This window comes from Patella vulgata, chromosome 7, assembly GCF_932274485.2.
Source record: "Patella vulgata chromosome 7, xgPatVulg1.2, whole genome shotgun sequence".
Lineage (NCBI taxonomy): Eukaryota > Metazoa > Mollusca > Gastropoda > Patellidae > Patella > Patella vulgata.
Genome location: NC_065885.2, coordinates 29503453 through 29516183, shown reverse-complemented (window position 1 = coordinate 29516183; position 12731 = coordinate 29503453). Strand labels below are relative to the sequence as shown.

General features: G+C 35.6%; 1 protein-coding gene across 7 annotated transcripts in view; it reads right to left on the bottom strand.

Moving 5' to 3' along the window:
* Positions 1–12731, bottom strand: part of LOC126827073 (6-phosphofructo-2-kinase/fructose-2,6-bisphosphatase) — a 75287-nt gene that overhangs the window by 51661 nt on the left and 10895 nt on the right. The window contains exon 1 of one of the 7 annotated variants that reach the window (XR_007682559.2): positions 1542–2195. The exons of 2 other annotated variants lie outside the window; for them this stretch is intronic. Coding sequence is in view for 3 of the 5 variants with exons in the window: in XM_050556255.2 (XP_050412212.1) it covers positions 1542–1584 (43 nt within the window). In the remaining 2 variants the exon portion in view is untranslated. Of the gene's footprint in view, positions 1–1541; positions 2197–12731 lie in introns of those variants that run through there. 4 more of the 7 variants (XR_007682558.2, XM_050556255.2, XM_056102310.1 and 1 more) reach the window with 4 other exon arrangements.

Sequence of the window (12731 nt, the reverse complement as noted above, 5' to 3'; positions counted from 1 at the left end):
CGAGGGACGGCCATTTTGTCTGGCAGTTTTGGTCCGATTTTCACGAAAATCAAATTCAACCTTCATTACGGTTTAATGGTGATATAATCAACAAAATCGGATTAAAATTGTGACTTCCATAGGGTCCACAACCTTGATAATATACCATATTTTTACACTATTTGAGAACCAAGGGCGGCCATTTTGTCTGTCAGTTTTGGGCTGATTTTCACGAAATTCAAACTCAGCCGTCCTTAGGGTGTAACAGGGATATAATGATACGTTTTTTTAAATTGGATAATAATTGTGACCTCCAGAGGGACCACAAGCTAAAAAAGGCGATTTTCCGTACAATCAGGGGCCATAATTCAGGAAGTTACGATCCGATGTGTGCAAATATCGAAAAGAACCAAGATCTTCGGGTTATAAAAGTGTATTTCAAGTTTCATCAAAATTTTATTAAAATTGTGACCTCTCTCTACAGGGTCCACAACCTTGATATACCATATTTTTACACTATTCGCGTACAAGCGGCGGCCATTTTGTCCGGCAGTTTTGGTCACACTTTCACAAAATTCAAACTCAACCTTCAATACGGTGTAACAGTGATATATTAATAAGGTTTTATAAATTTAATAAAAATTGTGACCTCTGGAGGGACCACAAGCTAAAACGCAATTATTCGTACAATTAGGGGCCATAATTCAGGAAATTACAATCCGATATGCGCGAATATCGAAAAGAACCAAGAACTTTGGGTTATAAATATGCATTTCAAGTTTCATCAAAATCGGATCAAAATTGTGACGTGTAGAGTGTCCACAAGCTAAAAACGTGATTTTTCGTACAATCAGGGGCTATAATCCATGATGTTACGGACCGCTACATGCCAATATCGAAATGAACCGAGATCTTAGGGAAATAAACCTATATTTCAAGTTTCGTTGAATTCAGATAAAAATTGTGACCTGTAGAGTGTCCACAAACAAATTGTGGACGAACGGACGGACGGACAAAAAAGGGGCAACTGCATAATACGTCCACATGAAATAATGGTAGATTTGGGTACATTTGGGTAAATTGTGCTACCAAGATAAAATACCTAAAAATAACTAGCAGCTTGAGGGGGACAAATATTATGTTGTAGTTTGGCTGCTTACAATACAAATTCCAAACTTAAACTAAAAAGATGAGCAAGTAAGAAGAAGTAATTAAATTTCAACAAAAGATCTCCCAAGATATTCACAGCTTTGGAAATCACAAATTCTAAATCCTGCTTTACTCTCAATAATTCAATTATCAACTGGACAAATATCACTAATAACAAAATAATACATGATTTATGACAAATCATGCTTATATGCCTCAAAAATAAATTTTGGCAAGGTTTTAGAATGTGTCAACCACTGATGCTATAGCTGTACATGTACTGACATGTACAGTGAATAAAAAGATCACATATATAACATCTTAGTTACGGTATAGATTGGACAGATTCTAAAATATCTCCCAAATACTTTACAGAGGCTACTTTCGCTAAAAACCTAGTTTTAAAATCATACCTGTTCCCCACATCTTTCTTGATAATTCAGCAGAGTTATTCATCTTTAAATTTGTCTAAAGATGAACTTTTAAAGTAATTTCCAATGTTATACAGGATTTTAAATAATGAGATATGTTAATATGTTTCCAATAGTCCACGTTTACTGCTTGTCACAACACAGCTGGATTAAAGAAAAACACAACTGAACATCTAGATCTAGTCCACAGAGTAAAAGTCAGAGGATTTGTTTTAATTCTTTATGTGAATAAAGTGTACCTTACTTACACCCCAAATAAACCATCTAGTGAAACGACTCACACATGATTGATACTCATCTTGTCAATACCGGTATATTACACTTAGAAGAAGGTTTAAACTTTGAGTCTCTGTGGCTGCGCATGAATGTTTTCATTGAGTGTATTCACTGTAACTGAACAGATCATAAAACTGAATTCAACCTACATCTAGCTAGTAACAACCATTAAATGAGGCTTTAAACCAGACAACAGTTAGGTGACAAGAAAGTCTGTCATTGAATAAAATCTTCTTTCCGATTTTTCTCCACTTTCTTCTCATTCTTTTCTACATGTATTCAACAACGTTCACAAAAATTAATTTGGTGGACTAGAAATAAATAATAAACTGTATTCATAATTCAAATACAGTCAACTTATTTCCTTCCTGATATTTGAGTAATTAATTGTGATCCTGTTTCCAAAATGACTGCATATAAACTAACAAATTATCTGATAATATTGCTACTAGTCAGTAATTGACTTTGATTACCACTTTAGAACAGCATACATGTATCTGGAATACCTAACTAGATCACATCTAGATGTACTTGTAAGAATGAAGAAGATTCAATAACTTTCTATCTTTGTAACATATTTGTTTGTTTATCACCACTTTTGCTAAAAGTATACTAGTAACCACAGTATATGTATTTGCTGAAACTTTTTGATCGTATTCACAGGTGCTGATTACGTGCAACTTTAACATTAGCTGATTACGTGCAACTTCAACATTGGCTGATTACTCAAGAGCATCACTCCTGTTCAACAGTTACGGTAGCTGGAACTAATTAATACCTGTTAAATAACTTAAAAGTTCTGTCTAAAACCATAATAATACCGGTATTGATTTTAGATATCTTCCAACCAGAGAAAGTGTGCACTAAGTTAACTGATGTTTTGAGTAGCTCTACAACTCTTTCTTGTATCACTTTTCCTTTTTAGGTAAATCTACTTTATTTTGAAAACATTTGTTTTTACACCTTTTACACAGTAAGTTTATATCTGGAATCAGCAATTTCTAAATCCTTTAACTTCAAGTGCCAAATAGAAAAGCTCAACCAATTCTGAACCTCTGGAAAATTTTAAACATAAATATTTCGAATCATGGTAGTTGATAGTCTTTTTAAAAAATATTTTAAAAATATATTACGTAGTATGCACCAAAATGTAGAATCTGACAAACATCGGAGTAACTATATGTACATGACACAGCAATTATTGTATACCAGTAGTATTCACTAACGTGCAGAATTTGATGAAGATCTGACTAATGCATATGGCCCATTACATTGGCACTTTAAAAAAAAAAAAAGTAAACTTGCAAATATTAAATTATTACATCCTAAACCTCTGATCACTGTGAACAACTCCTACTCTACATATATTCCTCCAGCACATGTTAAGCCATCTAAAGTCAATAATAATGGTTAACACAATATGTTGACTAGTATGAACATCCCAGAATGTTAGTCAGCTGATTCTAGTAAACACACTCGGTAACAAGTAAATCTCGACCTTGTTATATCCTACACCAATATTCTCAAGGTCAATATAAGAGGCATTCAGTGATGTTTAGAGAGAAACTTCTAGCCTGTATTTATACTTCTCTACTGGATTCTTATAACTAGAGGCTATAATATCTACCAAAACTAAATATATACTCTCTTCATTTTTAATCTCCCACACTGAAATATGGTTGGTTAAAGGGGAAGACCAACGATTTTCAATATGGTTTCCATAAATAATAAATATATATTTAGAAATAATCCCTCCTATAACATATGCAAAAAATAATTTGCAAGCGAGAAATTAATTTTTATTAATACCGGAAGTGACGTAGTTGGTTCGACACGCTCACTGGTCACTATAGTAAACATACAAATTTGGAGCAAGTTTAGCGCTGTATTTTGTGATCGTTTCGCCGTTTGGCAGAAAATCTGATGAAAGGTAATCTTTATTAGGATATTAAGAACAAGAAGTTACGGTGTTTTGAAGGTATAATATACAACGCGTTTGTGTAAATTAAGTTTCTAAACTGGACACTGTGACACAATTTAAGCCACATGGCTAATTGTTTACATCACGTGATAGCTGGCACGTGACAGATATTTACCGAACACAAATTGGCGACCTATTCGGCTAGCGACCTATTCGACCGATCCAGCTGGCAACCTGTTCATTATAGGAGGGATTATTTCTAAATATATATTTATTATTTATGGAAACCTTATTGAAAATCGTTGGTCTTCCCCTTTAATGTTGCCATTAACATCCGTCCATCGTCTACGATAAGTAAGATGCTAAAGTTGTTATCTTATTGCCCTTGATCAAATTGAAATAACTTGTTGTAGACACCCTAGAGGCTAAAGATATCTGATTGACAGTCTTTATGTTCATGAGACAAAAAACTCTATTGATTTTTTTTACAATAATTACTGTAAGAGGTAGGGCCCTTGGTAAATGTGGAAAATGATGTGGGTACTCTACGGGTGAAAGTTATCTGATCGATTTAAAATCTATGCAGAATTTCCGATAATTACATTGTTGTTTATTGTCCTTGATGAATTCGAAAAACCTTGTGGACCATCTAGAGGTTAAAGTTATTATCCAATAGACTAGAAATCTATGCAAAGTGTTAAAGTTCATGAGACGAAGAAATATATACATTTCACAATTTGAAAAATATTGTGGATGCATAAAGATTCATATCATTCTACACAGCGATTCAAATTAGGACAACTACATATAAGCTGGCACCAAACTTAGACAGAAAACATACCAGACAGAATAAACACTTGCACTCATCTTTAATGATTTTATTTTAAACATTTAGGCTTGGCAAATCAGGGATTTATGTTGTTGCAATATTTGGCAAGAAACTAAATGAATTTAGCACAATTTTTCGAGCTACGTTTGATGTATTCTTCAGAATGATGAATTCCATGATCAACACACAAGGGAAGAGTATTTTTAAATCATAGTATATACCAGGGCTACCACTTCAAAACTTTTACTGTCAGTCATTTTTGATAGCACATGGAAACTTTGAAAAGTAAATTCATATTTCATGTTTTCTACGTCCGCATGGCCACATTATCATGTGGACATATTATGTCATTGGCTCATGTCCCTTCGGTCATATTTGTTTGTGGCCAATCTAGAGGGCATAATTTTTATCCGATTTTAACGAAACTTAAAATATTGGTTTACATCCCTAAGATCTCGGTCCCTTTCGATTTTGCTATTTAACTTCATTAATCATGGCTCCTTATTGTACAAAGATAGGTTGCCAGGCAACGAAACAAACGCCACGACAGCTAAGTCGTTCGGGCAGTCAACAAGGGTTGCAAGGGTTGTCGCATATTTTTTCTTTTGTCAGTAAGGTGAACGTTTACAACACATGGAAATCTTATTATGACTACCCATTAAATAATAACCCATGGGTAATAACCCATTAAATGAAATGAAATGAAATGGGGTTTAACGTCCTACTGTTCTGCTCCTAAACTGGGCTAATGAAGACGGGCATACGCCATACAGTGTGCTATGAGGGAAATTTTGCCCGGGCAGCGGCACTATCGCCTACTCTTATATCGAATTCCAACTTCCAAGGGATCTTTTACGTGCATTCCAATGTATACACGGGACCTCGGTCTTCGTTTCATCCGAAGGACTAGACAGCTGTCCTTGTCAGGCCCTCCGTCCTGCATCACTGACAAGGGGGAACCACGCCGGAAAATCTGGATGAACTTTCTCGGCCAATGCAGGGATCGAACACCCGACCTCCAGGCTAGCGTCTTACCCACTTAGTCACGTGATCCCCTAATAACCCATAAAACATACATTATGCAAGAGCTAAATCTGGATGAACTTTCTCGGCCAATGCAGGGATTGAACACCCGACCTCCAGGCTAGCGTCTTACCCACTTCGTCACGTGATCCCCTAATAACCCATAAAACATACATTATGCAAGAGCTAAATCTGCCTATTGCAGCTCTTTCTGAGGGCCTGAAATATTTTCTAAATTATTAATTAAACATTAATTAACTGATCCAGGCCATAATCAACTCTCAATGGCATCAGATTTCTCCGATATTAAATAGATTAGAACGATTTGAACCGTCATATTTTGATCTAATTTAAAAAAGGATCAGTGAGACATAGCTTCGAACAACCAGTACGGTGGTTGAAATTATTGCACATATCTCGTCAACCCTTCAAAGACTAATATCTCTGCTCACAATAAAGTAATTCAAATGAAATTTTCAAATTATTCATTTTACATTATCTCATATGTTTTCAAACTATAGCAAGAATGGCTAGCTCTTTACCAACATCTTACAAAATGAAATGAAATGAAATGGGGTTTAACGTCCTACTGTTCTGCTCCGAACTGAGCTAATGAAGAAGGGCATACGCCATACAGTGTGCTATGAGGGAAATTTTGCCCGGACAGCGACACTACAGCCTACTCTTATATAAAATTCCAACTCTCAAGGGATCTTTTACGTGCACGCCAATGTGTACACGGGACCTCAGTTTTTCGTACCATCCAAATGACTAGACAGCTGTCCTTGTCAGGCTTTCTGTCCTGCATGACTGACAAGGGCGAAACCACGGCGGGAAATCTGGATTAACTTTCTCGGCAAATGTACTAAATCTTACATAATGTATCTTTAAGTAATTATTTGAAATCATTAGAATCTGTTTCGATTGTTTGTCTCATAACCTTAAACAATTTATATTAATAATTAACTTAAGCCTCTAGAGCATCCATAAGATTTTTCAAAGTGATCAAGGGCCATAACTCTGGCAGTAAATATCAGAAATAGTTGAAAACCAATGGGCTTTATCATCTCATTACCTTAAGCACTGTGTAAAAAAATTAAAAGTCAATCAGATATCAACTTTAGCCTCTAGTTCGCCCACAAAATATTTCAAAGTGATCATGGGGACAGTTCTTATCTGAATTCTTTGAAAATGACTAGGATTGTTCGTCTTATGACCTTAAACACTGTGTAAAAATTTTAAGTTAATCAGATATTAACTTTTCCCTCCAGGGCATCTAAAAGAATTTTCAAAGTGATCAAAGACCATAACTCTGGCACTAATTATTTGAAATCGCTGAAAATCAATATAAATTAAAAGTTAATCGGATATTAAATTTAGCCTCTAGAGCGTCCACAAGATTTTTCAAAGTGAGCAAGGGCCATAACTCTGGCAGTAATTATCGGAAATCGCTGAAAATCAATAGGCTTCTTCATCTCATGACCTTAAACACTGTGTATAAATCTAAAGTCAATCAGATATTAACTTTAGTCTCTAGAGCGTCCACAAGATATTTTGAAGTGATCAAGGGCCATAACTCTGACAGTAATTATCGGATATCGTTGAAAATCAACAGGCTTCTTCGTCTCATGACCCTAAACACTGTGTATAAATCGGATATTAACTTTAGCCTCAGGAAGTTACAATCCAATATGTGCGAATATCGACAGGAACCAAGATCTTTGGGTTTTAGAGATATATTTCAAGATCAAAATTGCAAGTTCTAGAGGGTCCACAACCTTGATATACCATATTTTTACATTATTTGCGTACGAGGGGTGGCCATTTTATCCGGCAGTTTTGGTCCGATTTCACGAAATTTGAACTCAAGCGTCATTACAGTGTAGCAGTGATATATTCAAACGGGTTTTTAAATTGGATAATAATTGTGACCTCTAGAGGGACCACAAACTAAAAACACGATTTTTCATACAAACAGGGGCCATAATTCAGGAAGTTACAATCCGATCTGCGCAAATATCGAAAGGAACCAAGATCTTTGGGTTATAAACATGCATTTCAAGTTTCATCAAAATCAGATGAAAATTGTGACCTTTAGAGTGTCCACAAGCTAAAAACATATGTGCGAATATCGACAGGAACCAAGATCTTTGGGTTGTAGAGATATATTTCAAGTTTCATCGGATCAAAATTGCAAGTTCTAGAGGGTCCACAACCTTGATATACCATATTTTTACATTATTTGCGTACGAGGGGTGGCCATTTTATCCGGCAGTTTTGGTCCGATTTCACAAAATTTGAACTCAAGCGTCATTACAGTGTAGCAGTGATATATTCAAACGGGTTTTTAAATCGGATAATAATTGTGACCTCTAGAGGGACCACAAACTAAAAACACGATTTTTCATACAAACAGGGGCCATAATTCAGGAAGTTACAATCCGATATGCGCAAATATCAAAAGGAACCAAGATCTTTGGGTTATAAACATGCATTTCAAGTTTCATCAAAATCAGATGAAAATTGTGACCTTTAGAGTGTCCACAAGCTAAAAACATGACTTTTCATATAATCAGAGGCCATAATCCATGAAAATATGGTCCGATATATGCCAATATCGAAAGGAACCAAGATCTTTGGGAGATAGATCTATATTTTAAGTTTCGCCAAAATACAACAATATACATTCACATGAAAATGTGGGCGTATAAAAATAACATTAAGTTATTAAGCTGAGGTTAATTATTATGTCTAAAGTCTATTATGTTCATGTTCGCAAACAAGATTATCGAATTCTGGGGCAAATAACTTGTCTGACTAGAGGGCCTGTCAAGGAACATCATCTACTTGTTCAGTTGGGACAAAACAAAACCCAACAATGTGTGTCCTGTGTAGGCCTACATATGACACGCATTGAAAATATCTTGAGTGTGGGAATTAAATGAATCTTTTGTTCAGACTGGTGAAATACCAATTCTCTTCAATCAACAACCTATGCTAATTACTTATTGATATATTGCCCTTCTTTATGTAGCAAATGGAATCTTTCAAGTAGTAAATAGAATCTATCAACACCAGCAACTGCTAAGACAACTTAGCTGCTGTGAGTGTACCATATATTTTGTTGTTTGGCATCCTGTATGACAGAAATTATCTGAAAGCATTCAAAATCAAAAGGATTCTTCATCTTGTGAACATACATGTAATCACAATATATAAATTTCAACTACAGGTAGTCAATCTGGTGATCTGGGTGTATTGTATAACAAAAAATGTTTAAAGAACTTTAACCAGTAGGGTGGTGACGGTATGATCAGTGATGGTAAAGACATATGTTCACATTATAGCTAACAAAGTGTCCAACAGGAACTGATGACAGTCACAAAAGAACTATCCTTAAAAATTAGACAGACATAGGCATACGGGCTTGATGAAATGTTAAGGGGGCAGAACTTGAATGGTGCAAAAAAGTTTCGGGTTATAGGACTCTATACCAACCTGAATTCCAAACAACCAATCAGACTGTTTAAACATACATTATGCAAGAGCTAAATCTGCCTATGCAGGTCTTTCTTTAGGCCTGAAATGTTATCTAAATTAATATTTAGACATTAATTAACTGATCCAGGCCATAATCAACTGTCGATGGCATCTGATTTTTCCGACATTAAATAGATTGTAACGGTTCAGCCATATTTTGATTTAATCTAAAAATGGAGGTGCGAGACATAGCTTCGAACAACAATACGGTGGTTGAAATTATTGCACACGTCTTGTCAAACCTTTAAAGGCTGATTTCGCTCGCATTAGAGTAATTTGAATGAAATTTTCAGATTATTCATTTTACATGATTTATTTTCGAACATTTATAGCAAGAATAGCTAGCTCTTTATCTAAATCTTACATAATTTTTTACATAATGTATCTTTAAGCTGCATTCACAAATAATAATCAATGCCCGAAAAATACCACACAAAGAGTGGCTCCAGACAAAATGTTTTAATCCATAGTTAATTCAGTACAAATTTCTGGCATTCAGTTAAAAGAAAAGTAAAATTAGTGTTTTATTAGATTTCAGGCACTTTATTTTGCCAACTCGATGAAATAATAATTTCTGTTTTCAATTTACCTGTCTGCCCGAAAAGTCAGATTGCCCGAAAGTTAGGGGGGCGCGTACACCTATAGATGCAATTAGACCTTGTATGGGGATAGCACCATGGGGAAAAATACATGTATACACACACACACACACAGTACTGGCACCATTAGTGTGATGACCTGATAGATTGGTGCTTGAACTTTAACATTAAATTAAAGAGTTATTTCCCTTTAAATCAGTGTAATTTAAGCATGAAATAAGACATGCCTTTGTCTTGGTTATACTTATAAAATTAAATTACATGTAATCCTTAATCGTCAGACGGTAACTGAACAAATTCACCAGTTTATAAACATACATGTATACATACATGTACTGCTGCGCTGGAACCATTAGTGTGGCAATCAGAAAGATTGGTGATTAAACATTAAAGAGTTATTTCCCTTTTAATCAGTGCACACAGAAAATTATGTGGTTTGTGCCGTCCAGGACATTCCAATTTGTTTGATATAACAAAGTCTACATATTGTAATAATCATTAATATGGTTTTATCTGTTCAAAAGAGATAAATATAATTAAACTCATTTAAATCTTTCAACTGATATAAGGGGAATATCAACACTTGTGATTATAATTTGTTGATTTAGTGATTATAATTTGTTGATTTAGTGAAGAAGCAGACTGGCCTGTAGTCTATGGAAATATTAGTAGTTACAACTCTATAAGACTAAAACGTAGTGGAGGCAAGATGGGGGAGGGGGGGGGGGGTAAAAAAAATATATATATATATATTTATTATTTGTGATATGTTTCGTCGGTAATCAATATCTTCTACAATGATTAAATCCCACATTCCCATTCAGCCATAAACTTGCATATTGTAGAATCCAAGTGATTTCTTACCGAACTCATCCTGCTGTAAACCTACTTAGATAAACAATAATACGTAAACCACAAGAGCTTTTTATAATCCTCAAAGTTTTTGGGTATTGGTTCAACACAGCAAGAATATTCATTCACTTTGATTCACCCAGATGTCACATCTACTGATCTAGTGATTTGACGATCAGTGCTTGAAATACTGCCAGAGTGCAGTTCTGGCACCCTATTTTTCAAATGGACACTGTCCTCTCTGGTCGGATAAACTAGTGAGCAGGCGACAGGCGGTATCTGGTCAATATACAGACAAAATATTAACAAAAAGTGGGTGTGGCACCGCCCAGGGGGACCATGCACCAAAATCAATAGCACTTTGCCGTCCTTAGGGAATAAGTATACCAAGTTCCAAGATAATCGATTCAGAATTGTGGCCTTCAGACGCTAAAAACAAAAAATGGGCTTGGCTCTGCCCCTGGGATCGGGACATGCACCAAAATCAATAATTGCTGCCCTTAGGCTATAAGGAATGCATATGCCAAGTTTCAAGATGATCCATTCAAATTGTGGCAATTATACGAAACACAAAAATTTGGTGTGGCTCTACCCTGGGATGCGGCACATGCACCAAAATCAATAGTTGCCCTCTTTAGGCTATAAAGTTTCAAAAGGATCTGTTAAGAATTGCAGAATATAGGCAACACACTGGCACACACAAAAACTGGGCGTGGCTCTGTCTCAGGGTGTTGGGCCACTCAGCAAACCTCGGCAGATTCCGTTACTCTACATCTAGCCTCGGCTGTATGATGGTAAGTGATATCTACCTAGGCCTATACAATTGTGATTCGGCACCGGTTTACTTATTAGGAAAACTTGCCACTTTTAAAAATAGTTATCCAAATTACATTGTTCGAAGCGTGTGTAGAATTTTTAGTGCAAAGTTGCCCTTGTTTGAAGAAAATCGGACAAACTTGAAAAGAAAACCAGCTTAAGACTTTGAAATATTTGTATTATAAAACATTATTCAAAGGCGTCGTCACGGGCAACGCCATTGGTAATCCGGAACTTGAAAGTAGTCCCAATGGCGGACTTCGTCATACCGCTGAGGCTAGATGGGTGTCGGGCATGCATTGTATGAACCGTTTTCAATACAATCCATTAAGAATTGCGGTATGTAGGTGACTCACAGCCACACAAAAAAGCATGTTCACTAGACGGGCGATATTGACAGTTACTTTCTATCTTTAAATATTTTATAAACAATAAGGGCTTTAGGCCGCATTCCATGGGCACAAATTGTCGTTGCAAAAATATTTCCGTTCCTACAAATCCGGTCTAGAAGAAATTTTGTCAGTGTATAGTTCATATAGAGATATTCGTTTGTTGTAATTTTCTCAAAAAAATTTCATAGTTCTTCGGTGATATTCTTCTTTGAAATCCGGACTATTTATTGAAAGTAAAATTCATAGTGCGCGAGGTCACTGGACAGAATTCAGCGTTGTTCGCCGTGTCACGTGATCGTATTTTCCACAATCGACCAATCACGTTATTGTCTACATTCAAGTGTGTTGTTGGTAAACACAAAATGGCGTGCTTCACGAGGAACACATTGGAGTTATACATGTAGAAGCTACACGGAATGGCGACAAAGGCTCGATTAACTTGTATTGTTCACTTAGACAGTGTAATAAGGGAGGTTTCAGAACCCTTTACAAACCCAAGGTGAGACAAATGTCGTGAGGTAGCTATAGACTGGTTTCAATTGGATGAAAATGACCAATCTATTGCAGCATTTTTCGATACAAATGGATTTATTACGAACTACGAAGGATATTTATTATATTGAAGATACAGTCAGCATTTAGCAGTGGTTATGGATTTCACCCAACGTTTTATAGATGTTTTAAGAACAAAACAGTTAAAAGATGCGAGAAAGAAAGAGAGTGAGACGGCAGCGTCTACATTCAGTCCAACCGACTAAAACTGTCACAACATACAGAATTTTACCAAACATTATTTAAAAACTGACTATTACTATTAGTATATTAATCATTCAACAAAAATAACAATTCACTCATAACATAATATTTTTAAAAACAGTTTCACCAAACCTTCAACAAGATATGACCACTTCTATTCCAACTAGT